At 31.8% G+C, this 23,860-nt stretch overlaps 3 protein-coding genes and 1 long non-coding RNA gene across 4 annotated transcripts in view; 3 read left to right on the top strand and 1 right to left on the bottom strand.

Moving 5' to 3' along the window:
- Window positions 1-3,009: 3,009 nt before the first annotated feature.
- AGO2 (Argonaute 2) lies at window positions 3,010-8,636 on the bottom strand. The gene is made up of 15 exons (XM_017909905.1): window positions 8,464-8,636; window positions 7,621-8,390; window positions 7,173-7,505; window positions 6,871-7,071; window positions 5,735-5,861; window positions 5,239-5,612; window positions 5,050-5,169; window positions 4,705-4,978; window positions 4,472-4,630; window positions 4,246-4,405; window positions 4,072-4,162; window positions 3,819-3,982; window positions 3,450-3,723; window positions 3,178-3,362; window positions 3,010-3,100 (listed from the first exon to the last, which is right to left on the bottom strand). Exons 1-15 carry the CDS (start codon window positions 8,474-8,476, stop codon window positions 3,010-3,012), a joined length of 3,336 nt encoding a protein of 1,111 aa, XP_017765394.1. The 5' UTR covers window positions 8,477-8,636.
- An 813-nt stretch (window positions 8,637-9,449) lies between these two features.
- Window positions 9,450-12,568, top strand: LOC108554581 (uncharacterized). The gene is made up of 4 exons (XM_017909906.1): window positions 9,450-9,818; window positions 10,137-10,991; window positions 11,065-11,196; window positions 11,280-12,568. The coding sequence occupies exons 1-4, from the start codon at window positions 9,467-9,469 to the stop codon at window positions 12,545-12,547; spliced, it is 2,607 nt and encodes an 868-aa protein (XP_017765395.1). The 5' UTR covers window positions 9,450-9,466; the 3' UTR covers window positions 12,548-12,568.
- Window positions 12,569-15,297: 2,729 nt separating this feature from the next.
- Window positions 15,298-20,873, top strand: LOC108554582 (uncharacterized). Its single transcript, XR_001890713.1, has 2 exons — window positions 15,298-15,906; window positions 20,555-20,873. It is a non-coding gene; the product is annotated as an uncharacterized LOC108554582 (long non-coding RNA).
- A 245-nt stretch (window positions 20,874-21,118) lies between these two features.
- Window positions 21,119-23,860, top strand: part of phr6-4 ((6-4)-photolyase) — a 3,297-nt gene continuing 555 nt past the window's right edge. The window contains exons 1-9 of the mRNA XM_017909873.1: window positions 21,119-21,330; window positions 21,418-21,669; window positions 21,869-22,053; window positions 22,177-22,406; window positions 22,531-22,698; window positions 22,827-22,967; window positions 23,158-23,309; window positions 23,424-23,626; window positions 23,708-23,734. Coding sequence (XP_017765362.1) covers window positions 21,119-21,330; window positions 21,418-21,669; window positions 21,869-22,053; window positions 22,177-22,406; window positions 22,531-22,698; window positions 22,827-22,967; window positions 23,158-23,309; window positions 23,424-23,626; window positions 23,708-23,734 — 1,570 coding nt within the window. The remainder of the gene's footprint in view (window positions 21,331-21,417; window positions 21,670-21,868; window positions 22,054-22,176; window positions 22,407-22,530; window positions 22,699-22,826; window positions 22,968-23,157; window positions 23,310-23,423; window positions 23,627-23,707; window positions 23,735-23,860) is intronic.

Below are 23,860 nucleotides of genomic sequence, written 5' to 3'. Positions count from 1 at the left end.
ACTGGTACATCATAGAATGATAATGGCCTGATAAAATGAAGATAAAAATTTGTTGGTTAACTCGATGTCATGACCAAACTGCCTTATAAAACATTAATCGTACAAACGATCGATATTTCACACGAATGTAATGGAACCTGGTACGAGGGCAAGAAGAAGGGGAAGAAAGAGGGGAAAATTTTGAGTTAATAAAATATATGATTTCGACGTTTGAAATATTGACGTAGAATAATGGAACCTGCTGTGAGGGAAGAACATGCAATGTGACACGTCATTGTAACATTGTTTACTTTTGTAATAGTAATCCTAAAACGGAAATGGATTGACCAACACAATGTATCTTGTTCAGTATAAATATAAATTATGGACATATACATTTGTTTAGAGAAATCTTAGGTTTTATATATTATCCATTAACTGATTTCTATACACTAGCAATATACGTAAAACGACTATGTCGACTATCACATAATGAAAGAATATAAGTAACTGTTTATATGTGTATGTTGCAACGATACTTACTATTGCGTTTTTTTTTAAATTTTGTATATCCAATCACAAGACATAGAAAAACCACCAAAAAATTCTAACTACAATTAAAGTGAACTCCAAATAGAAGGAAAGAAATAAATGTACCTCATAAAAACTGTGATAATCATAGCGATTAGAGCGTATCGTGCACAACCGCCCCACAAAGCGATACTGAGTTTTCACGATCGTGTAGCTCCCCTTTTCTGTTCTTTCCCTCGTTCACCCCTTCGACCCTATATTCAACGATAGCCCCTTTACGTCTCTTCTGTTGGTGAACGGAACTCGAGCAGCATTTCTAGCGTATCATATACCCCCTTGGCAGCAGATATCGCGAAGACGAGGGCGCATGCACTACCTCTAAGAATCAATAAACCGTTCTGGTCACGTGAAGCATCCGCGAGAATAGAGACCTAACTTAGACGAAGACGAAACTATACATACAGAAGGAAAGAGAATAGTGGAAGAAGTACCAGAAAGAAAGAGAAAGTAAAGAATGAAGGATGAACGAATCAAATGAGATAAAGAGAAATAAAAGCAAAGGTGAGAGACTGAAAGAATAAAAGACGAAAAAAAAAAATTAAAATTAATTCCATTGAAATAGGGGTAAAAAAAATACATTGGAAATATAATATGTAAAATTTTGAATTAATAGAAAAAGTTTTGTTTGCGAACGATAATTCTATTTGAAAATTTCAAATGATTTGTCCAATCTTTTATGTACATTAGCTTCGATGTGTAAATATAGATTCTATTTCGTTTATAATTTTCTATGAGATTATACTTAAGTTTTAATTTCGAAATTTTTCATGTAATACAAGATTGCAATCCAGAAGTCCTACGAGTGGAATTGTAATAATTTTTAAAATATTGTACATTTATTTTTTTCTTGTTCAGTATTAATTTGATTCTTTATATGATATTGTAACACGTGTTGCACTATATATTCTTATTCAACCACTTCCGACATATCTCTTCTTTTTTAAAAATTTTGATAACACATACACATCGCCTACCTTATGCATATAAACTATATTTATTGCACTTGTTATAATGTATTCATTAGATAATCATTACATTAATGTTGGAATAGTATAAAGTGATACATTTTTGTCAGTTTCTACTATAAAACAGAGATAGGACTCACGTTAACAATGACTTTTAGTATATATATACATTCATGTACTAGTACACATTCACGATCTATTTGTTAAAATATTTTATTTTTATAGCTATAATTAATATAACAGAAATTAGTTATTTTATTTAACGTTCAATATGTATAATTACCTACTTCTTTATATTTTTTTAATTACTGATAAATATATCGTAATTATATTAATTACACAAACATTATTTTTAATGTATATATTCATTTTTCTACAAACAAAATATTTAATGACAAATAAATTTATATTAGAAATATGTAAAAAGAAAACGTATATATATACGTGTATAAAACATAAATACGAACTAATCTGAGATAAAATTTGAGTTAAGACATTTAAAATAAATTAAAAATTAGTGTACCCTTCTATATTTTAAGTATTTTCTGTCCTACACGATACAGTAATCTTTGTTTTTCTTAAATTTCGTAAAAATACTCATGGATCCTGAATCTCAATGAACTTGGGTTCTATTACTAAGAATTAACGTGTTATTAGAAATTATTAGTAGAATACGAATTGAAATTGTAAAAAACGAATCGGTTATCGATCGATAAAATTTACCTTTATACTGTTATACAATATGTACACATGCACGCATGTAAATAACTATAATATTTATTTTTAATCTTTACTATGTAACCAATTTTAAATATTTTAAATGTTTGATAAAACAGTTCAAAATACACAACCGAATTGTTTAGAAACGACTATCAGACTCACGACGTCAACACAAAGGCATACGCCATGTTAGCTACACTACGTTCAAACAGAATTGATTGTTACGACTTACTAGGATTTCTATATTAGAAGGAAATACATTTATTCTGCATTATAATGATAGGTTTTATATGCCCAATTCTCATATTATAATTAATAAATAGAATAGTCATAAAAAGAATACATATATAATTGAAATTTTATATAAATATAGCAAAAATTAAACACAAAAGTAAGACTTTCGTATAAAAATTAAATATAAAAGTATTAAATTCTAAATACTGTATATAACCAAAACTCATTCCTAGGTTTTCATTTATTCATTACAGTATATTACAGAAAAACATGTTATTACATACCATATTATATTGCAAATTGTATTAATTATGATGTATTTAAAAGTAATATTACATTATTTCATATAAGAATCTTATCATGTACAGAAGAAAAATTAATAGGAAGGCACAATGTAGAAGAACATTTAAAACGTATTTATTAGATCACCATAAAATATGTTTGAAATAATTTTATATGTAATTATTATAACATAATAATGACAAGAGTATAATATGAAGATTAAACAGATACATACATCTTATACAAAAAACATAGGAGAATTTTTATTTATCTGTAAAGTCATTTTTCTTTGCTGTTCCTCTCTTAGATTATCCAGATTTAAAGTAACACTACACATACAAAAATTAGAATTGTTTAATAAATATATAACCAGAAGTAATAAGACATGTACATATAATGAACTTACTTCTGTATTAATGTTCTTGCTCTGAAGGCAGCTAAATGGGCATAATATGTTGGCGCAGGGTAACTGACAGACCTTGTACAACGTGCAAACATATGACAAAGATAATATGTAAGTTGTTCAATTTCATTTTCTGACATCATAGTTTCATTACATATACATCTATATTTTGTAGGTCTCGCTGTGCCCTGAGAAATAGTACTCGATTATTTTTAATACTAATATAAACTATTTAAATTTTATTTTATACAGTACAATAAATATAATGAACTTACTTGTATACTAGCATGGGATACAAGATAAAAGTCTATATGAGTTGGATGTGTAATTTCTGTATCAACGATAGTACCCGCCTGTACATTAAAGTTTCTATCATCGGAATTTCTTTCACTGGTTGGAAAAAGACGGATGTGATGTCTTTTTTGTACTACAAAGTACGCGATTGGGATATTACATGCAGTACTCTTATCTAAGCGCATAACAGCTTTCTTTATTGCTGATAATTCAAAATGCATCAATTGTACAAGTTGTCCTTCACTTACACCATCCCTATATATGTGCAAATAAACATTCATTAAGTATATTTTATGCAACTGAATTTATAACTTAATTCTATACATTTTTTATTATTTTAATTTATTTACCGATAAAAAATTATTTTCTTAGGTTTGTATCCTGTTTTCACAAAAAAGAATTTCAATTGAATCGTCATAATTTCTTCTAAATCTTGAATCATTTCTTCTCTTGGTGACTGCAGTCTTACTTCAATGTTGAATTGAAAAGCATTAGGGTCGTGACTTGCTGCAACCTATATTAAAATATTGTTTGTATTACGACTATATTTACATAATAAATGAAACAGATATTTTACATAATGCGGATAATAAACATCGTTACAGCAGCAATTGAAGGTATGTTTACAGAATCCGGTGATGGATGAGTCACATCTGCACCAACGATCATACATGGTACACATAAGCAAGGCGGACTGAAACGATACATATATATCTGTATAATACTTGTACACAATATATATATATATATGATAAAAGATTTAAAACTTAACATTACCGCTGAACCAAAGTATGATTAACGCCATTAAGCTTTGAGTTAATTTTCAACAATATATTCACAACCGTTGAATTATTCAACCTTCTTACAGTTTGAGATTTTATACACTGAGTCACAATTCCACCATGTATTTGAAGTTCAGAAATTTGTTTTACTATACCTACAAGCATTCAAACATTTTTAACGAAGGTTTCTTTGATATAACAATTATTACCATGTTACTTACTATATGCATTATTTAAGTTTGGAAGTATTACTACAACTAGTTTTATATTTTGCTTTTTTTTTTCTTCAAAATATTGATTTATAACCTTAATATTACGTTGCACTGTTAAAGTGGCAAATGGAGTTAATGCTTTATCAATTTTCATATTCAATAATTTACCTAAAAACCAATACAGTCAATAAACAATAAAGATAATATCCTTCTATAAAAGAACTTTTTAATGTCATACTAACCACCACTTTGTAGATTTTTCTGTAATTGATATAAGGTAGGTTCTGATATGTATGAATCTAAGTTTAAAATAGTCCATGTATTTTCTTGTAAATCACATGCTTTTAAAAATTTTTCTGGTCTCCATGTTCCTTTAAAAACGTTAACTTCCTTTTGATCATATTTTAATACAGGAGCCTGAAGAACTCTTGCAGGAACTTTTTCAAATTCCCCATGTATAGAAAAGTGAAATTCATTTAATAAAGATGGTTGTTGGTTCAAATTCATGTTAGCAAACTGTAAATATTTTAATACTTCATCAATATTAAATTAATTTTATAGTATTCAATAATCAAAAAAGCTCTTACTTGACTCATAATTTTAGCTTTACGTGTTTTAGTATCAGTTGCTGCTTCACGAATCATTTTAGAAACTTGAACTTCATCCATTTTCTTCTGTGTAACTTGACCCGCTACAATAGTACATAACTGTAAGACATAAATGAAAAGTTATTAATCTTATAACTTTAAACATACATCGTTTTTATTGTTACTTACCTCAGCAGGTAAATGAATATTGCTATTTCGTGATCCTACCCAAAGACAAGGTAAATCAGGATATTTTATTTTATATCTTTTCTTTTGTAAAAAATACTCTTCAACTGTACAAACAGTTTGATCCTCTAAAGTAAATCTGTTTTCTCTTGCACAAGGAACTAATCCATTTACACGATAAGTTCTTTTGCTAGTAGGCTGTTCAGGTAATTCATATTGAATTTTTAAACCTTTTAAAAAGTTGGTTATTTTGTCAAAATTATGGTTTACATCTGCTGGAGTTATAGTTCTTGATTCTTCACGAGCCCTGGGATTCTTACATAATTCTTTCATCAAGTCTATAACTGGTTGAGGTGTAGGAAATCCTTTATGTGCAACTATTAAAAAAGAATATTAAAATTTAAATATAATGAGAAAATACAAAAGACTTAATAAAAAGTATTGAATATTAATTACACAAAATTATAGTAACAGTAATAACATAATATCAATACATTACCATCTATATTTAAATATGGTTTAGATCCAATCACAACAGATTGAAATAAACCAACCCATAAGTCTAAGCCATTTGATAATGATACAACCCTGCCAGAAATTGGTGGTTGAAAAATTGATCTGCCAACCTATTACAGTTATATTACATAAGAGTTTAAGTATATTGAATTTATTATAACAGAAAATACACCATGTATATTGTCAGCATATGCAATGAATATGATAATAAAACATGGTACATAACACTGTTCAACGCAATATTTTTTTTTGTAATATGCATTCCATGATTTTCATAGGGTTACTTGTCCTGAACAGGAATCCATAAGCAGAATTGCTATATCATCCTCAGATTTGAAAAAATCGATTTTTGTAAAAACTTCCGATTTTTAGCAAAAAGCAATTATTGTATGAAAACTAGAAACATTAAAAAGCTGTTATTGATCTCAAATGACAGATTCCTGAATACGAATTGAAGTTTAAAAAGCATATGTAGCTGCTACATATTACTTTTACATGTTCATCAAACGTTATTTAGCTAGCATGAATTTTCGATTATTTTCTAGATATTTCTAAAGACGAAGCCACCTAACAGAAGCGTCAAAGCGGTTTTCGATTCACACAGATCAAGAAAATATCTATCGCAAATCCACTAGTCATTTTGCCGCCAAGCGGTTATCGTTCATCTTTCACGTGATCTTTCACATGGTTTCGCATAAGCTGTGCTGTAGCTATGCTAAATTGATATCGCTAGTAGGTAACCAATATACACTCACTTAATGTATATAATAGTAGGTTTTTTAAGTATTCTTGCATACTAATTGCGAAATTATTAAGAATTAAATTAATTACTTTTAATTTTTACAAGACAAATGATGTCTAGTTTTCACGCAATACTTCGTTTTTGCTAAAAATCAGAAGTTTTTACAAAAAACCGATTTTTTTTTAAATTAAGGGTGATACAATTCGACTTGCAGATTTGTGTTTAGAACGAGAAACCCTACAAGGATCATCCAAAGCATTGCAAAAAAAAAAAAGAAAAGTTAAAATTTGTTAGGCAGTATAATATATAAACAAGTAAAATTATCACATAAACTTATTCTTACTTATTTAAAAACTGAGTAATATTAAACAACTTACAGTTACAAATCGTAGCATAGATTCGTGACGTAATATAATATCCAATGCTTGAATACAACTCAATTTATCATCATCTTCAAATGCAGTATAATATTTCTTATTTATCCATGATAAATCAAGTTCTGCAACTTTTTTTAGATATATTTTGAAAGTTCTTTCTCTTGCAAATTCATGATCAAAAATTGTTACTTCTTCTACTGGCTGTAACACAAGAAATATATGAAATATACAACTCAAATGAAATATAAATAATACATACAAATTACAGACACTATGATTATAGAAGTAAATTATCAATTTACACTTTCATTTCCAAAAGGAAGTTTCTTTGCGCTATATGCATTCTTTTTACCATCAAAGACAGGATTTCTTTTTGGGCACTGTTTTTTCTTGAATTGTTCAAAAACAGACCGTAATAATGCCTTTGGCCTGTCTGGTATAATATTTACATCATAATGTACAATATTTGTTGCAAAATTTGAGGGAAAAATAAGTCTCAACATATTTGCTTCCACAGTAATTTGTCTACCCTGAGTTCCCCCAACTTTTTTCACAGGTATTTGTGCCAAGTATGAATCTTGGAGTGCTTTTGATAACTTAAATTTTTTAGATTCTTGTGAAACCACAGCAGTTTCCTATATAAAAAACATATAGAAAAAATAATATTTAGATCATTATTTCATTCTCCACAGGAAAATAAAGTTTTTGTTAAAATATGAAAAATATCTGCCTTGACCATTTTTTTACTACCTTCTGTCGTTGCGGGCCAGGTTGCTGTTGTCGCGACGGGCCAGGTTGCTGTTGTGACGGGTCAGGTTGCTGTTGTCGCCACGGGCCAGGTTGCTGTTCTGACGGGCCAGGTTGCTGTTGTCGCGACGGGCCAGGTTGCTCTTGTGACGGGTCAGGTTGCTGTTGTCGCCACGGGCCAGGTTGCTGTTGTGACGGGCCAGGTTGCTGTTGTCGCCACGGGCCAGGTTGCTGTTGTGACGGGCCAGGTTGTTGCTGTGACGGGCCAGGTTGCCGTGGTCTCAGGTCACGCTGTTTTCGTCGAGGCTCAGAGTGCTGTTCTTGCGACTCAGATTGCTGTTGTTGCGGCTCAGATTGCTGTTGTTGCAGCTCAGATTGCTGTTGTGACGGGCCAAGTTGCCGTGGTTGCAGGTCACGCTGTTTTCGTCGAGGCTTAGATAGCTGTTGTTGCGACTCAGATTGCTGTTGTTGCGGCTCAGATTGCTGTTGTTGCGGCTCAGATTGCTGTTGTCGCCGCGGGCCAGGTTGTTGCTGTGACGGGCCAGGTTGCCGTGGTTGCAGGTCACGCTGTTTTCGTCGAGGCTCAGATTGCTGTTGTTGCGGCTCAGATTGCTGTTGTTGAGGCTCAGATTGCTGTTGTTGCGGCTTAGATTGCTGTTGTCGCGGGCCAGGTTGTTGCTGTGACGGGCCAGGTTGCTGTTGTTGCGGATCAGGTTGCTGTTCTTGATCAGTTTTTGGTTCTTCAGATTTGCTCTTATTTTTGCTTCTTTTTCCTGATTTAATGTATAAAAATTTTAATAAAAATTTCCCTTCTATTGTTATTGCCATATTATAATATTTACTTACCTTTCTTTCCCATGTTTTTACAGTTAGTCGTGAAAAATTTGATTAAACTTTATACTATGGAGAATTATTGTACGTTAGATGAATACGTGGTTGCAGTTTAAATGCCTATGTTATCTTATTTTTTTTATTTGACTTATCGTGTTATATCAGATTTTTATTTATTTCTGCGAAATGATTTCTCACACATTTAACGACTTGTGAATCATTTATATTGACTTGAGGGAATTCTAACGGTCTTTTATCGATTGTAAGTTTCACAAACTTACTAGGTATTGTTATTATATACAACACTAGATGTAAAAGTATAGCCAACTTTAGTAAGTCTAGTAAAAGAAATAAAATGTAGAATAACTTATTTTTTAATTGTTATGTATTCATAATTATCGTGATCTTAAAAAAATAGGTTTTACGATTTATGTTATATACTGATTTGAGCTTCGTACATCAATATGTTATGTGTAATGCATATTCAATGCATGTAGTATATTACTGGAAACATACAATTCCAGAGCTACTAGAATCCCTTTAATAGGCTATTAAATATTAGGGAATCTTGTAGTTGCCATTCACTACCCAATGAAAATCAATGAAATTCCCTAAAATTTATGAAATGTGAAAAATAATAGAAGTTTTATAAATGTACTTTAAAATTGATACTAGGCTAAAATCTCAACACATATAATTGGGACATCCAGCTCAAAGAATTAAAATAAAAGTATTTTCTACTTCTTTACACTATCTAATTGTCCACTATTAATCCATTAATGATGATTTAACTATAATTTTAACTTTTATTTTGTTATTAGTATAATATTTTTGAGAAATTACAAAAATTTGTATGTCGGATTAGAAGATATCATTAAATTCATTTGTGTACGTTCACATATTTATAAAAGATCTGTAATACAAATTGACCTGTTTGTGAACGCTTCATTCAATAAGAGAACCACGGTTCTTGAAGTGACCGTAGTGGTTGTTATGTTTCTATAAAGAATATGGCAAGATGGCGACATATTTGAAGCGAACGTCAAAACTGTTTGATATTTCTTTGACACGAACATCAGTGGATATTAGTCTACGAGATTTGATATGTCCAGTATGTCGCAGTATTCTGATTGAACCAGTAACACTGCCGTGCACACATAATATTTGCTTAAAATGTTTGAAAGGTACTTTTGAACACAATAGCTTAAGTTGTCCTCTCTGTAGAATACGAGTCGGATCTTGGCTACGTACAGCAACAAAGACCGAAACATTAGTTAATAACGGTCTTTGGAAATTAATTCAAACAAAATTTTCCAAAGAAATTGAAAACAAATACAGTGGTGACGACAAAAGTATCGATTTGGATGCGGGTAAGTTTCCTATAAGACAAGATAAACAAATGCAACATAACCTCTGTAAAAAATTATAGATGTTCATAATACTAATACATGTGGAAATATATACACATGTATATATAAATACGTATGTATCTATGACAGTATAAAATAAGGTTCTTAAACAAAGTACAACTCCTTCATAGTAGAGCTATTTTTAAGTATTGCAAATAAATGCTTTATTTTTTACTTTTTTGTTATTATTAAAAGAAAAATATAATTTAAATATCATTTGAAACTATATATCTGTATGTATATGATATAGATGTATTATGGATTATTTTTCATATTTAGACTACAGTGGTGCTAACAAAATACTTAGTGCAGCTGGAGAAATTCGTCGGGAATATGAAGTACAACTTCAAATGGCTGAGGAAGAAATGCAATGTCAAAGAAAAGCTGAACAGATAGCCAGCGAAGCTTTAATTCGCAAGATTCAGGAGGAAGAAAAACAGCAACAGTTATCTCAATTAACTCAAGATCAGTTACTTGCAAAATCCTTGGTAAAGAAACAACTTGCGGACAAGCACAAAGAATCTAAATATAAGAACTTTCTTAATGTATCTAGTAGTTCTTTCCATACTTCCAAATTTAATGTTGCTACTATGACTGAAATGGATTTATATAAATTAGAACCTCATAGCTCAAAGTATGAAAAAGCACCTCTTTTACAACCTCAAGACAATTCTGGATTAAGAAGATCAAATATTGCATTAATATCTAAAATTTGTGCAGAAAGATATGCCTCTAGTATAAAAAGCAGTGTTGACTTGTCCAATACATGTAATGATTCTACAAGTAAATTTTGTTGTCAAAATCCTATGCCTGTATATAATGCTATTTCAAGAACTGTAAAGCATCAAACAGCCAAAATAATAGAACCTTGTGTCTCAAAATGTTCCTTGGAACCTAGAACATCCACTTCAAAAATATATGGTACTCAAAGCAAAGAAGAATTACATGTACCAAATGATATCGTGAATAGTAAAAAAAAAAGTTTAAGTGTAGAAGTATGTGTATCTTCAGGTGATGACGATGAAAGAATGGGAAGTGCCGAAAGTGCCGGTAGCCACGATAGCATTAATCAAGAAATTCATCATTTTAAACCTATCAAGGCTATGCCAAGAACACCATTAAAAATGTCTACAGGTTGAATTATATTTATAATTTATGTAAAGATTTTAAATGTTCTTTAAATAATTTGTGTAATATTGTATTACAGATGGAAAACAAATAGATCCAAAATTAATTAGAGTTGTTCCTATATTTAAAAGAATATCTAATGTAGTACCTAAGCCTCCATCTCAAACTCATTTAAAACGAATTATTGGATGTTCTTGGAGTGCATTTCGAGGTAGATTAATTTTACATTATACAGCTTTTAAAAAAATTAAAATGTCATAAATAGAAAAATAATTATTTTTTGAAATGTTGTAGGAAAAACTAAACAGAGTTTTAAAGAGAAAGATGTATGCAAAGAAGAGATTGAACAGAAATCATTAATGAAACCATCAACATCTTGTAATCAGCCACAAATTATTGCCAGCAAAGGAACAAAATTTCAAATTCATGACAGTATTCGTAAACTTGAGTATATTTCGGAGGTGTCATTTGATTCTAATAAGAATTACACTAAGGATGTGAATAATATAATTAATGGCACTAAAATCAGTAAAAAGTTAATAGAGGAGCATAGAGATATTAGAAAGGTACAGAAATCCTGGAAATCTCATATTAGAAACGGTATGGTATGTAAATCTAAACGGCAAAAAACTTTATGGACTAAAAAAGATATTAAAGTTGCAACAAATGTTGAAATGAAAAATTCTTCATCTGCATCCATAAAATTAAATTCGCTTTGCAATGAAGAAGAGTCCGAAGTACGGGAAGAAGATGAGATAACAATCGAAAATATCGCGGAGAGAATAAAGAAAAGGAAACTAAATACAGATAAAAAGAACTCTACTAGGGTATCCTCTTTAAATTCAAATTTAGAAACAGTTATAAAAAGAAACACAAGGAAAAGACTATGTAGAAAGGAGGAACTTGAGTATAAAGCGACAGACGATGTTCCTCTAACGCTACAAAAAAGGAGTAAAACTAAATATACTAGAACCGCCTTACCGAAAACAAAACAGGGTAGGGTACGTTCAACAAAACAGTCCAGTACAGAAAGTTCTGAAAAAAGCGATGCATCTACAGGGTTAAATTGTCAAATTAGCAATTCTGGGTTAAGGAAAACAACTCGAAAAATAAGACACGCAAACAGTTCCATAAATAATGGAGCAGATGTAACATATGGAAATATGAACAGTAGCAATTGTAATTCTTCCGAATCTTGTATAGTAATGCAAGGGTGTATATCGGAGAATAATAATACTACTGAAACAAATACAATCATAGAGAAAAATGTTCTTTCGGATGAAGAAATTATCAAAGAACAAGAACGAATGGAAAGATTAGTTATACAAGAAAAAGAAGATTTTGAATTGGCTCAAAGATTGCAAGCAAAGTTTGATGAGATGGAAGGAATAGCTGGTCGAACCAGGCGATCTAGAAAGGCGATCGAACTAGATTTGTATAAAATTGATACTGGAAGAAATATACAAGCAATAAATTCGCATACTGCTAAATCATCAATTATTAATCATACCATAAATAGTGAGGCTAAAAAACGTGGCAGACCTCCGAAGCGTGTAAAATAATCTATCAACCTTAATCGTTATGCCTGCAAATTTGAACCTTTCAAATGGACGTTCCTATAAATTATAAAAGAAAGATTTGAATTTCACATTGTACAATATTTTATCTACCTTAATCGAATTATTTGCGTGGCTTGACATGCGTACCTGGATATATTAAGGCGATCATAAAAATAGCAAGAAGTTTCAATACATTCAGAAAAACGTTTAATGAACGTATATAATCGCGTTTCGTAATATATTTTATTTACATTTGATGTTAAAAATCGATACATTATATTAAACGCAATCGCAAGTCGATGAACTATCTCTGAAAGCAACTATTCTAAGAAAGAAAAACAAAAATCTTTCTCAGGCATTTTTACTTTTGTTCTTTTTAACTTATATAATAATTAATAGGAAACAAATTTGACTGATGCATAAAAGATGGGATTCTTGAGATTAAAATTATAGCTTTAAAAAGAGTTACTAAAAACAACATTAAATATATAGTAATACTACTATCACATTTTAATAAGACATGTGCATTACTATTAAGTATTCATATTATGAAAAGCAAGATAATCATTGCAAGTTAGTATCATTTGGAATACTATTATTTTATCTTATATAAAAACAGAAGATATAACTGTAGTATAAATTTTAGCAAATTATAGACTAAACAAGATTAAGATGCGTTTCATAGAGCATTTTTATGTACAGTATCATTCATAGTTAGTTTGGTTATTAACTATTCGGTAATCAAATTAATTTTAAATTAATAGTAATAAATTGTCGTAGGTAGAAGCATACATTTGGAAAATGGTAGCGAATCATGTAAGGTTATTTTCTGTTTGATGTTACAAAAATTTGTAGTATTTTCGATTTGTAATCGAACCTCATAGATCAAAATATTTTTTCTGAAAGTACTTCTTCAGTCGTAATTGTTCTGTCGAAAGAAGCTGCTTGTTTCTCATATGTTTTGAAGTTAAGTCGTCGATATAATATACAAACATTTTACGTTACATGCAGCACTTGTAATTGTTATGTGTATTAGTAGTTTTTCCTTTTTCATTTTTTGTTTTTCATTAATTTTTTTTTATCTTTTTTCTTATCTGTATTGCATCCTACCATAATGTTAATCTTCGATCAAAATACCGCAGTTTCCAAGCGGTACGTAAAACGAAACTTTACAACCGTAAATTATATTTTGGCCGAAAAATTTCGAACATATGATCTATTAATTGTTATTTAGATTATGCGTTTATATTTGTAAAGAAATTGTTAGCATTGGTATAATATAATTTATTTGTAACGAATAACGAAAATCTGAGAGGAAGCAGAGAATGTAAAAGAGCTAAGAAAAGATTTTTTTGGACGCATATATTATTGAGGTGCTTCAACGGTATTTGTATACCGGCGTTGTAACGTATTGTTACACAAGCTAAACTTCACGTTTCGTTAGATTTATTTCTTACTCCGTCAATAGTGATAGTCTTTCAATTTTGTTATACATATAATTAATAGGTATAATTAAATATTGTATACACTAGTTAATATACATATACGTTCAGAAGAAACGTATAATTGTAATATTTGAAATATTTCGGACGAAATCTGAATCAATTAAAGTAACTCCGAAAACGATTTATTGCGTATCGTACTAAAAATATGCATTGACGGAGTTTTAGAATGAAGGAGATGTATGGATTAAATTAAATAAACTATAAGATTTACGAATGTATAAAGAAAATATTTACATATAGATTAACTATATGATATCATCGAACAATATGTATCAATGAATAAAGAATAGCGAGATATGTATATGCCAGATATGAGGATAGAAGAACAGAGAAATGAGCAATCAATGTAATGGCAGTGAATGATATGGATTTTTAAAAAAGTCATTTTTATATGCATTGCGCGATCTTGCAGGTAGAAACAATGTAGTATCGAAAGTAACGTGGGAAGGAAATGATTATCGAGTACTTCGTTGTACTATACTATTCTTCCTGATACCTTTTATGTATCAATACGAATAAACAGATGCAATTATTCTACAAAATATTTCACGTTCTATACTTATGAATAATTTCTTGACTATATTTATATCAACGAATAAAAAGTTTTGCTAGTATTTAATTTCGAGATTACAGATATTGTAAAATTAAAATTAATTTCGATGAAATTATCGAAATTGAAGTTTAGAGTTAAATGAATTAAAGAGTGTATGTTGGTAGAATCCAGCATGTGATCGATGCATCAACGCTGAGTCAGCTGCATCGCATTACATCACTGGTTTATCGTGTAACGTTGAAAAAATGGTAATGCGTATGCGCGTGATAATTCGGTCAAGGGTATTCTAGAGGTAAATATCCTAGCGTATGAGACTTATATAATGAGTTTTTGTAGAAGTCACATTTTTTCTGTAGGCTAATAAGACAAAAAGTAATGGAGTCTCTTAAAAGAACTTTTGGTAAGCCGAAAATCATTCGGTAAATGCGTACAAATCAGATTAGAATTTTCAATCATCCTTGGATTTGATATTAGAAGTTACGAAACTCTTCTATTAGGAAAATTAACAAGATAACAAGTAAGAATAATTGCGACATTTTTAACTAACTCATTGCATTAATAAAATATAAAATAGCAAAATAGTAGAGGACACGGTACATTCTTTCATTATTTTTAGCTTCGATAGCTTTGTCCAGTTCATTAAAAAGTTACATTTAATCAGGGTGATAATAAGAATCGTGAGTAGAACAAATCAATGCAAAAATAACGAAGAAATAAGCAGTAAGACGAAAAGAAAGAGGAAATGATAAGCGGTATATAAAAGAGACGTATAGAACCACGACGGGTGCAACGTGACCGAGAAACCACGTGATCGAATTGACCAATTGCAATGTACGCGAGGACACTGTCACGTTGCATTCGGCGTGGCTCCGCGTTCCCCTTGCTCTTACAGCCTATCATTCCTTCTCTATTTCTGCTGGACAAGTTGTACATTGGCATATGCGAGCAACTGTTCCTTGTGCGACGTGTCCCATAGCAATTTGTTGCAAATTTCACGAGTTTATTCTTTTCTTGTAAAGGCTAGAAAAGTTTTGTTGTCCGAAACAAGTGCATCAAGTTTTGTCGCTCGTAATAACAAACCTCCACAGTGCGTTCCTATGTGCGATCCGATGCATTGTAATTCTCGGGTGATCGTTTCATGATTTGAACGTATAAAACATTGAATCAAGTGTGCGTATATGCGCGCGTGTATGTGTGTGGTGCTTCCTCAAATTCCGATAAGCTTATCCAATACATCGAAAAGCCAACAACAAGTAATAATATCGCATTCGGATATATTAAAATGTTCGCGCTTTCACACGACTGTAAGTATTTGTTGGTAATTACACGTTAATAAATATACTTCGATCCGCGCCGTTCTTTTCCTTTATTGCTTGATAATTTCAATTTAAGCGTGTAATGTATTCTTTGTTACTGCCAATAAGCGATTGCTTACTTTCTTATTTTTCTGCCTTTTATGTACTATCACTTACAACTATTTCTATTACATTTGTTGACGATGATAAAACTGCCGCTTCCGTTAAAAAATGATTCGATATTATGAAGAAAATAATTCGCGTAGTTCCTTGTAAAAACTAATTTCTTGTAAAAAGTATGTAACACTTGAATAAATTCCAGTTGGATAGACACGTGCTGCCTCTCTATTGTCCGTTAGATTTTTCAGTTGCACTGATTTATCAAAAGTCATTTATACGATTAGCACATTTTATTTAATGTAGCTGCTTATTTATTTGCAACTATATTATATGATGCAGATTGTGACACGTTTTTTGTCTTTTTCGTCTTCATTTTCGATCGACAAAACGACGATTAAAATATACAGTTTTGTAATAATTACGTCACAATCTATCGAAGAAAAAGGCGATTATATCAGCGGGTTAGCATATCTCGTGTATGTTCTTTTCTAAACTATTTGTTCTCCATTGTTGCAGTTATGCAATATAACTATTTGGCATTTTATCAACCGTTTTACGTTTCTATTCAAATGTCGATTGATTTTAAATTTATAAGCATTTTGTGCTAGAGAACTTTACAAAAATCGTTATAAAACTAAATATCTAGTTAAGAAATAGTAAAGCTTCTATTGTCCCGTAAACATATCGTAAAATATTGCCGTCCTTATCGAAATAGATCGAATTAAAGATTCGTTCACCGAACGTATGCTCCGTGTGACAGTATACGGGTTATACGTGAGGTACTGGTAATTGATCGATTATCGAAGTAAATTTCAAATACAACAGAAAAATGATGCTAAGAGAAGCTAAGCTTTTCACGAAACTTTACGTTCTGAGAAGCAGGTATTATAATCACATAATTATATAACTCGTTTCTATTTTCGGGCATGACGGGAGTGAATCGACCTGGAATTAAATTCTCATTTAACGAAGTTGGACGAAAATAAAAATCTAGTATTGTACTAACGTGTTTTATATCCTGGCCATGGAATTTACTTATTTTTGTTCGAGTGGAATAATGTAATACGTCTGTGATACTTATCGTTAAATTATTATCGCGATAATTTTCGAATTTATATCAATTTTCCACCATTTTTTCGGATCAGTTATTCCCAGTACGCATTTGCACTTGTGTGCGTATTAATTGCTTTCCTATCGTTTTTCTATGGTACATAGAAATATCAAGGAAAACGATTGATGTGCGCTCGCACGAAACACTATAGGAATATAAGATTCGTGTAAACTTTCGCGAATGTTACCTGCATGACATAATACGCGGTCACGATAAGCCGAACGAACGTCTGTTACTATTGATTCTCCTCACCGCGCACTATTGTATGTACACAAAATATAGTAGGCGTAGTAGAATCGGCTATATATTATCCGTCAGGTAGTGCGTAACACATTTAAGTAGAAGCGTCGCAAATGTATCAGCCATAGAAATTTGTTGCAGGACGAGATGTTTCATGTATACTTATGTACAGTATACAAGGCGTTCACTCCTTCCTTTTCTCCTGTTTTTCCTATTTTCCTTTTTTCCTTTTCTTCTGGCTTCTTGTACGCGAGATCGAACTGACAAGGAGAGTGCAAGTCCTTCGGGTCACCGATTTAGTTAAAACTTTACAGGTTTATAGATTTCGTCACGCAGTTCAAGAAAATATATCACTATAACCGCAACTATTCAATAGTTTTTGAAATATTTACGATTAAAGCGTTATTACTGATTGAATTCAAGATTTATTTCCACGGCGAAATTTAAGAACTCATGTGCTGGTGGATCGGGGTGTTCAATTCCGTCTAGTCAATTTTTTTTTTTTTTCAATCTATTTTTTATTTTGTATTCATTTTTCGCCTCTGAAATTATTGTAAATAAACAATTGTAAATAAAATTTCTTAATAAAAGAATTTATTTTTTACGCTTTCTTATGCTAGTATATATTTATTACAAAATAATAAGAGTACAATGCAAGAAAAACAGTAAATAAGATTTCTACAAAAAGAAAACGAAAATATAAATAATCATTAGATGCAGGAAATACAAAACCTATCGCTCGTGTAGGTATTAATTATTAAATTAAACATTATATAAGAATGTTGCCTATAATTCCAACTTTGCTGTGTAGCTATAAATGTTCATGAATTAATTAGAAAAACTTGGAAATTTATTAATTTTCTACTGCCGAATTGATTTTATGAGGGGTATTGGAAGCATATAACCAGTAGAGGTATTAAGTTCGAATAAAAATTTTACTGCCTGCGATCAGCGCCATCTATGATTTTGGACCATATGCTCGGAAAAGTAATAGGAATATAGAATAGAGGTGGAGGTCGTCGAAGAGCTCGTCACGAGTCAGACAAGGACAGAGTGAGGGTAAAAAAGGATAGAAGGACTTCGACAGTGAAAAATTAATAAATCACTCGATTTCTGTAATTAATTTGTGAACTTTTATAATTTCACTGTAAAGCTGGAACTTCAGGCTGCATTCTTATATAATTTTCGTAAAGAATTTAGCTCTAAATTGTTAGTTATTAATTTTTGTTTGATGGCATCTATGATTTCGTAACGGCGACCATCACGATCTTCCATGAAAATATTTAATGCTCAACAAAACTAGAAGCAAAATGTGATCAAAAGTTATATGAGATTCGCAACGACATTGTTTTTATAATGAGCGCTTAAAATTTCATAAATTAATTGCGTAAAGGATAGTAATTAATGAAAAACCAATGGCGTCTTCGACAACAATTCAAAAACTTCGTAGAATAATAATTAATAATTAATTAATTAGGGACAAATTTATATCAAAAAATATATTAGAAAGTTCTTGAAGGATCTGCCTTTACAATGCAATTATAAAAGTTCATAAATTATTCGCAGGAATTGAGTAATTAATTAATTTTCTAATATAAATTCAAACCACAACGGTCAGCACCACCTATGATTTTTATCTGGAAGCTTGTGCTCCGTTAGTTTCTGTACAAAACTATAGGTGGCGCTGACTGTTCCTTTTTGAATTTTTATTAGAAAATTAATTAATTACTCAATTCCTGCGATTAATTTATGAACTTTTATAATTGCATCGTAAAGGCAGATACTTCAAGAACTTTCCAATATATTTTTCGACATAAATTTACTCCTAATTAATTAATTATTAATTATTATTTAACTTAATTATTATTATTTAATACGGAGTCTTTGAATTGTTGTCGAAGACGCCATTGGTTTTTCATTAATTACTATCTTCTACGCAATTAATTTATATATTTATATATTATACTCATTATAAAAGCAATGTTCTTGCGAATCTTCTCATATAATTTTTGTTCACATTTTGTTTCTAGTTTCGTTTAGTATTAATTATATTCACGGAAGATCGTGATGGTCGTCGTTACGAAATCATGGACGCCATAAAACAATAATTAATAACTAACTAATTCGTAACAAATTATGTACGAATATTACATAAGAATGTTGCTCAAAGTTTCAGTTTTTCAATGCAATTATAAAAGTTCATAAATTAATTACGAAAATTGAGTAATTTATTAATTTTTCACTGTCGGAGCACTTCTATCTTTTTCTATCCCCTCTATGTCCTTGTCAGACATGTGACGAGCTCTTCGACGACCTCCTTGCCTATTCTATATTCCTATTACTTTCCTGATTTTTGAGCCCAAATCATAGATGGCGCTGATCGCAGGCGGTAAAATTTTTATTCAAACTAGATACCTCTTCTGCTTATGCGCTAATAATACACCTTAATAAATCAATTCTGTAGTAGAAAATTAATAAATTTCCCATCTTTTGTAATTATTTCATGAACATTTATAGCTGCACAGCAAAGTTGGAATTATAAACAACATTTTTATACAATGTTTAATTTAATAATTAATACTTACTTGAGCGATAGATTTTGTATTTTCTGTATCTAATGATTATTTATATTTTCGTTTTCTTTCTGTAGTAAATAAGATTGCTATAGAAAACTGTTTTTCTTGCATAATATTCTTATTATTTTGTAATAAATATATACTAGCATAAGAAAGCGTAAAAAAACAAATTTTTTTATTAAGAAATTTTATATACAATTGTTTATTTACAATGTTTTCATAGGCGAAAAATGAATACAAAATGAAAAATAAATTGAAAAAAAAAAACTACCAACTATAGACATAAGGGATTCGAACCACAGACCTCCAACATACGAATTCTCTCTTGTCGTCGTTAGGTCACGACTATTTGGGAACCAGTAGAAATGAATCCATAATTTGACAAGTAATAAAACTTTAATCGTAAATATCTCAACAAATATTGAGTAGTTGCGATCATAATGATATACATTCTTGAAGTACGTGACGAAATCTATAAACCTGTAAAGTTTTAACTAAATCGGTGACCTGAAGGACTTGCACTCTCCTTGTGAGTCGAATTGACTGATCATTTCAATCACTGATCATTTTTTTTACGACGTTATGTTATTAAAGAACAAATTTTTTGCAGAAAATATTCTCCGGTATCGTCCATCGAGCTTTTGTGCTCACCTTTTTCATTGTCTTGCTCCACTGTGATAACTTCCATTTGACATACAAGCGGAAGAACTATCAAGCTCTGAGAATAAAAAATTTAAAAGACTCTAGAAACGTAATTGAAGTATAACAAAAGGGAGAGCGAGAGAGAGGGAGAGAGAAAGGCAAAAGGAAGCAAGAATTTTGGTGAAATGGACATAACGTGTGCGTATGCGTGGGTGCACATATGAACGCGCGCGCCTACGCGCGCATGTGTTTGCATGTGCGCGTATGCGTATGTATGCGAAAACAAAGCGATAAAGAAGCAGAAAACTAAACAAAAACCAGAAGAAAAGGTTTTGTCTGTCCGAATTCAATATGCTGTATTGAAAAAAGACGGTGTAACAAAAAAAAGAGAGATAGAGAAGGGGAGAGAGGAAGAAAGAGCGTGGGAGTGTGAGGGGGGGCGGGGGGGAGGCGAGTGAGCGAGCGTGTGACGAGGGCGCGGAGGAGTGCGAAGTTTGAAGGAATCGTAAAAAGGGAAAAGAAAAAAGGAAAGATGACAGGTAGTCGGAATAACGAAATTAATCCGGAAGTGACGGTACACGGCGAGGGTGGAAAACACACGGTTCATTGGTTTCGCAAAGGGCTCCGGCTACACGATAATCCTTCGTTAAGGGAAGGTCTCGCCGGAGCTTCCACTTTCCGTTGTGTTTTCGTTTTGGATCCCTGGTTCGCTGGAAGTACCAACGTTGGTATCAATAAATGGAGGTGTGTACTTGCACGAGCTAATATAGTAAATTTCTTTCGATCGATAACGATCGTGCGGAAAAAAATTTGTATTCGGTTTGTCAACAGATTCTTGCTACAGTGCTTAGAAGATCTCGACTGTTCCTTGAGAAAATTAAACTCTAGATTATTCGTGATACGAGGACAACCAGCGGACGCCTTGCCGAAATTGTTTAAAGAATGGGGTACCACGAATCTGACTTTCGAGGAAGATCCAGAGCCGTTCGGACGTGTACGAGATCATAATATCTCAGCACTCTGTAAGGAGCTTGGTATCTCCGTGGTCCAGAAAGTCTCGCATACTCTCTACAAGTTGGACGAGTGAGTTCAAATGTTTTTGTTCAATAAACTCATTTCTCATTTTCGAGTTTATCTTCTCTTACGATGCATGAATCTGTTAATGAATGTGGGTGTGTCCTTTTACCCCGTTGTGAAGGATGTCTTTCTAATTTTGCCGAACAAGGCTCTCGCCTCAACATCTTGCAGGATATCAGTCAGTGTTTCATGTCTTGCATTTCAGAATCATCGAGAGGAACGGAGGGAAGCCACCTCTGACTTATCATCAATTTCAAACTGTCGTTGCCAGTATGGATCCTCCGGAACCACCAGTGCCAACTGTTACTTCCGCTTGTGTTGGTTCAGCTTACACACCATTGAAAGAGGATCACGATGATCATTACGGTGTTCCAACGCTAGAAGAACTTGGTAAATTTTTACATATTTTATTTTTACGTAACTTCTTTCTACCTATTTACTAACTCGGAAAGAGAGAGAATAATTTAACAAAAGTTAGACAATCAAACAATAAAATGTTTTAATGATTAACAGGCTTCGATACGGAGGGACTCCTTCCACCTGTATGGGTTGGCGGTGAGAGCGAAGCTCTAGCACGATTAGAGCGACATCTCGAGAGAAAAGCTTGGGTAGCCAGTTTTGGAAGACCAAAAATGACTCCACAATCATTGTTACCCAGTCAAACAGGTCTTTCACCGTATTTACGATTCGGATGTTTAAGTACCCGATTATTTTATTACCAGCTCACAGATCTTTATAAAAAGGTAATATCTTCTTGTCTTAACGACATGAATCGTGATTTCCATAGATTAAAACAAAATTTAATTATAAATAATTGAAATTTGGTTAAAATTTATACAAACTCAATTTGCATTCATGATTTTGCAGATAAAAAAAGCTGTACCACCACTTTCATTGCACGGACAACTTTTATGGCGCGAATTCTTTTACTGCGCTGCAACGAAGAATCCAAATTTCGATCGAATGCAGGGTAATCCAATTTGTGTGCAAATTCCGTGGGACAAGAATGTCGAGGCACTTGCCAAATGGGCAAATGTGAGTGAATTTAAAATATGTGCTGTAGTTCATGAACGAATGTTGTATATATAGTAAATAGGTATAACGAAATTGATCGTTTGATCGTTTTCGAACTTTCTTAAAATCGAATGATATTTTCTAAATAGGGTCAAACAGGATTTCCTTGGATCGATGCGATTATGACCCAATTAAGAGAAGAAGGCTGGATACATCACTTAGCTAGACACGCGGTTGCTTGTTTCTTAACTAGAGGCGACCTTTGGATCTCCTGGGAGGAAGGAATGAAGGTAAAATGTCTCTTATTATACACTGACATTTCAATTAACATTAAAAAAAATTAACAAATAAATTGACTTGCAGTATTGTAAAAATGTCACTGTTCATTTCGTTGGAACTTTCATGCATTATTACCATAGTCATATTTTCTGTTCGCATTTGTAAATGTAAATTGTATAGTTACACATATTGTTTCACAAGGTATTCGACGAGCTACTACTGGACGCTGACTGGTCAGTAAATGCAGGAATGTGGATGTGGTTATCGTGTAGCTCATTTTTTCAGCAATTCTTTCATTGCTATTGTCCAGTGAGATTCGGTAGGAAAGCCGATCCAAATGGCGATTATATTAGGTAATTTTCATTTATTTGCAATGGAGAATGCATTTATCTTTTTCGTCTAAGTAAGCTGTTTTGGCATTTTCTAAATCTTTTGTGATTGTTTTTTGTATTTTATTTTGGTATCAGACGATATTTACCGGTTTTGAAAAATTTCCCCACGAGATACATTCACGAACCATGGAATGCACCGCTTAGCATACAACGTGCTGCCAAATGTATCATTGGCAAAGAGTACTCGTTACCGATGGTGAACCATAGTAAGAGCTCCAGGATTAACATTGAAAGAATGAAGCAAGTTTATCAGCAGTTGAACAAGTATCGCGGTAACGGTGAGTTCTTAATCCAGTTTTGGGGCAATACGTTAAATGTATGATGTTATAACGAAAATATCACGCCTAACTCTCTTACAGGAGCCGCCCTTAAAGGAGAGACTGTTGGTGAGTAATACTATTCGTTCTTTATCTTTTTTGTTATAGTATTTAATCAAATGTATATTTTATTTCTGTCTTCTTCCTCCCTCCTCCTTTCTCTCTCACCCCCCCCCCCCCCCCCCCCCTCCCCCC

This window comes from Eufriesea mexicana, unplaced genomic scaffold, assembly GCF_001483705.2.
Source record: "Eufriesea mexicana isolate 0111107269 unplaced genomic scaffold, ASM148370v2 scaffold36442, whole genome shotgun sequence".
Taxonomy (NCBI): domain Eukaryota; kingdom Metazoa; phylum Arthropoda; class Insecta; order Hymenoptera; family Apidae; genus Eufriesea; species Eufriesea mexicana.
This window is presented reverse-complemented; position numbering and strand designations above follow the sequence as displayed.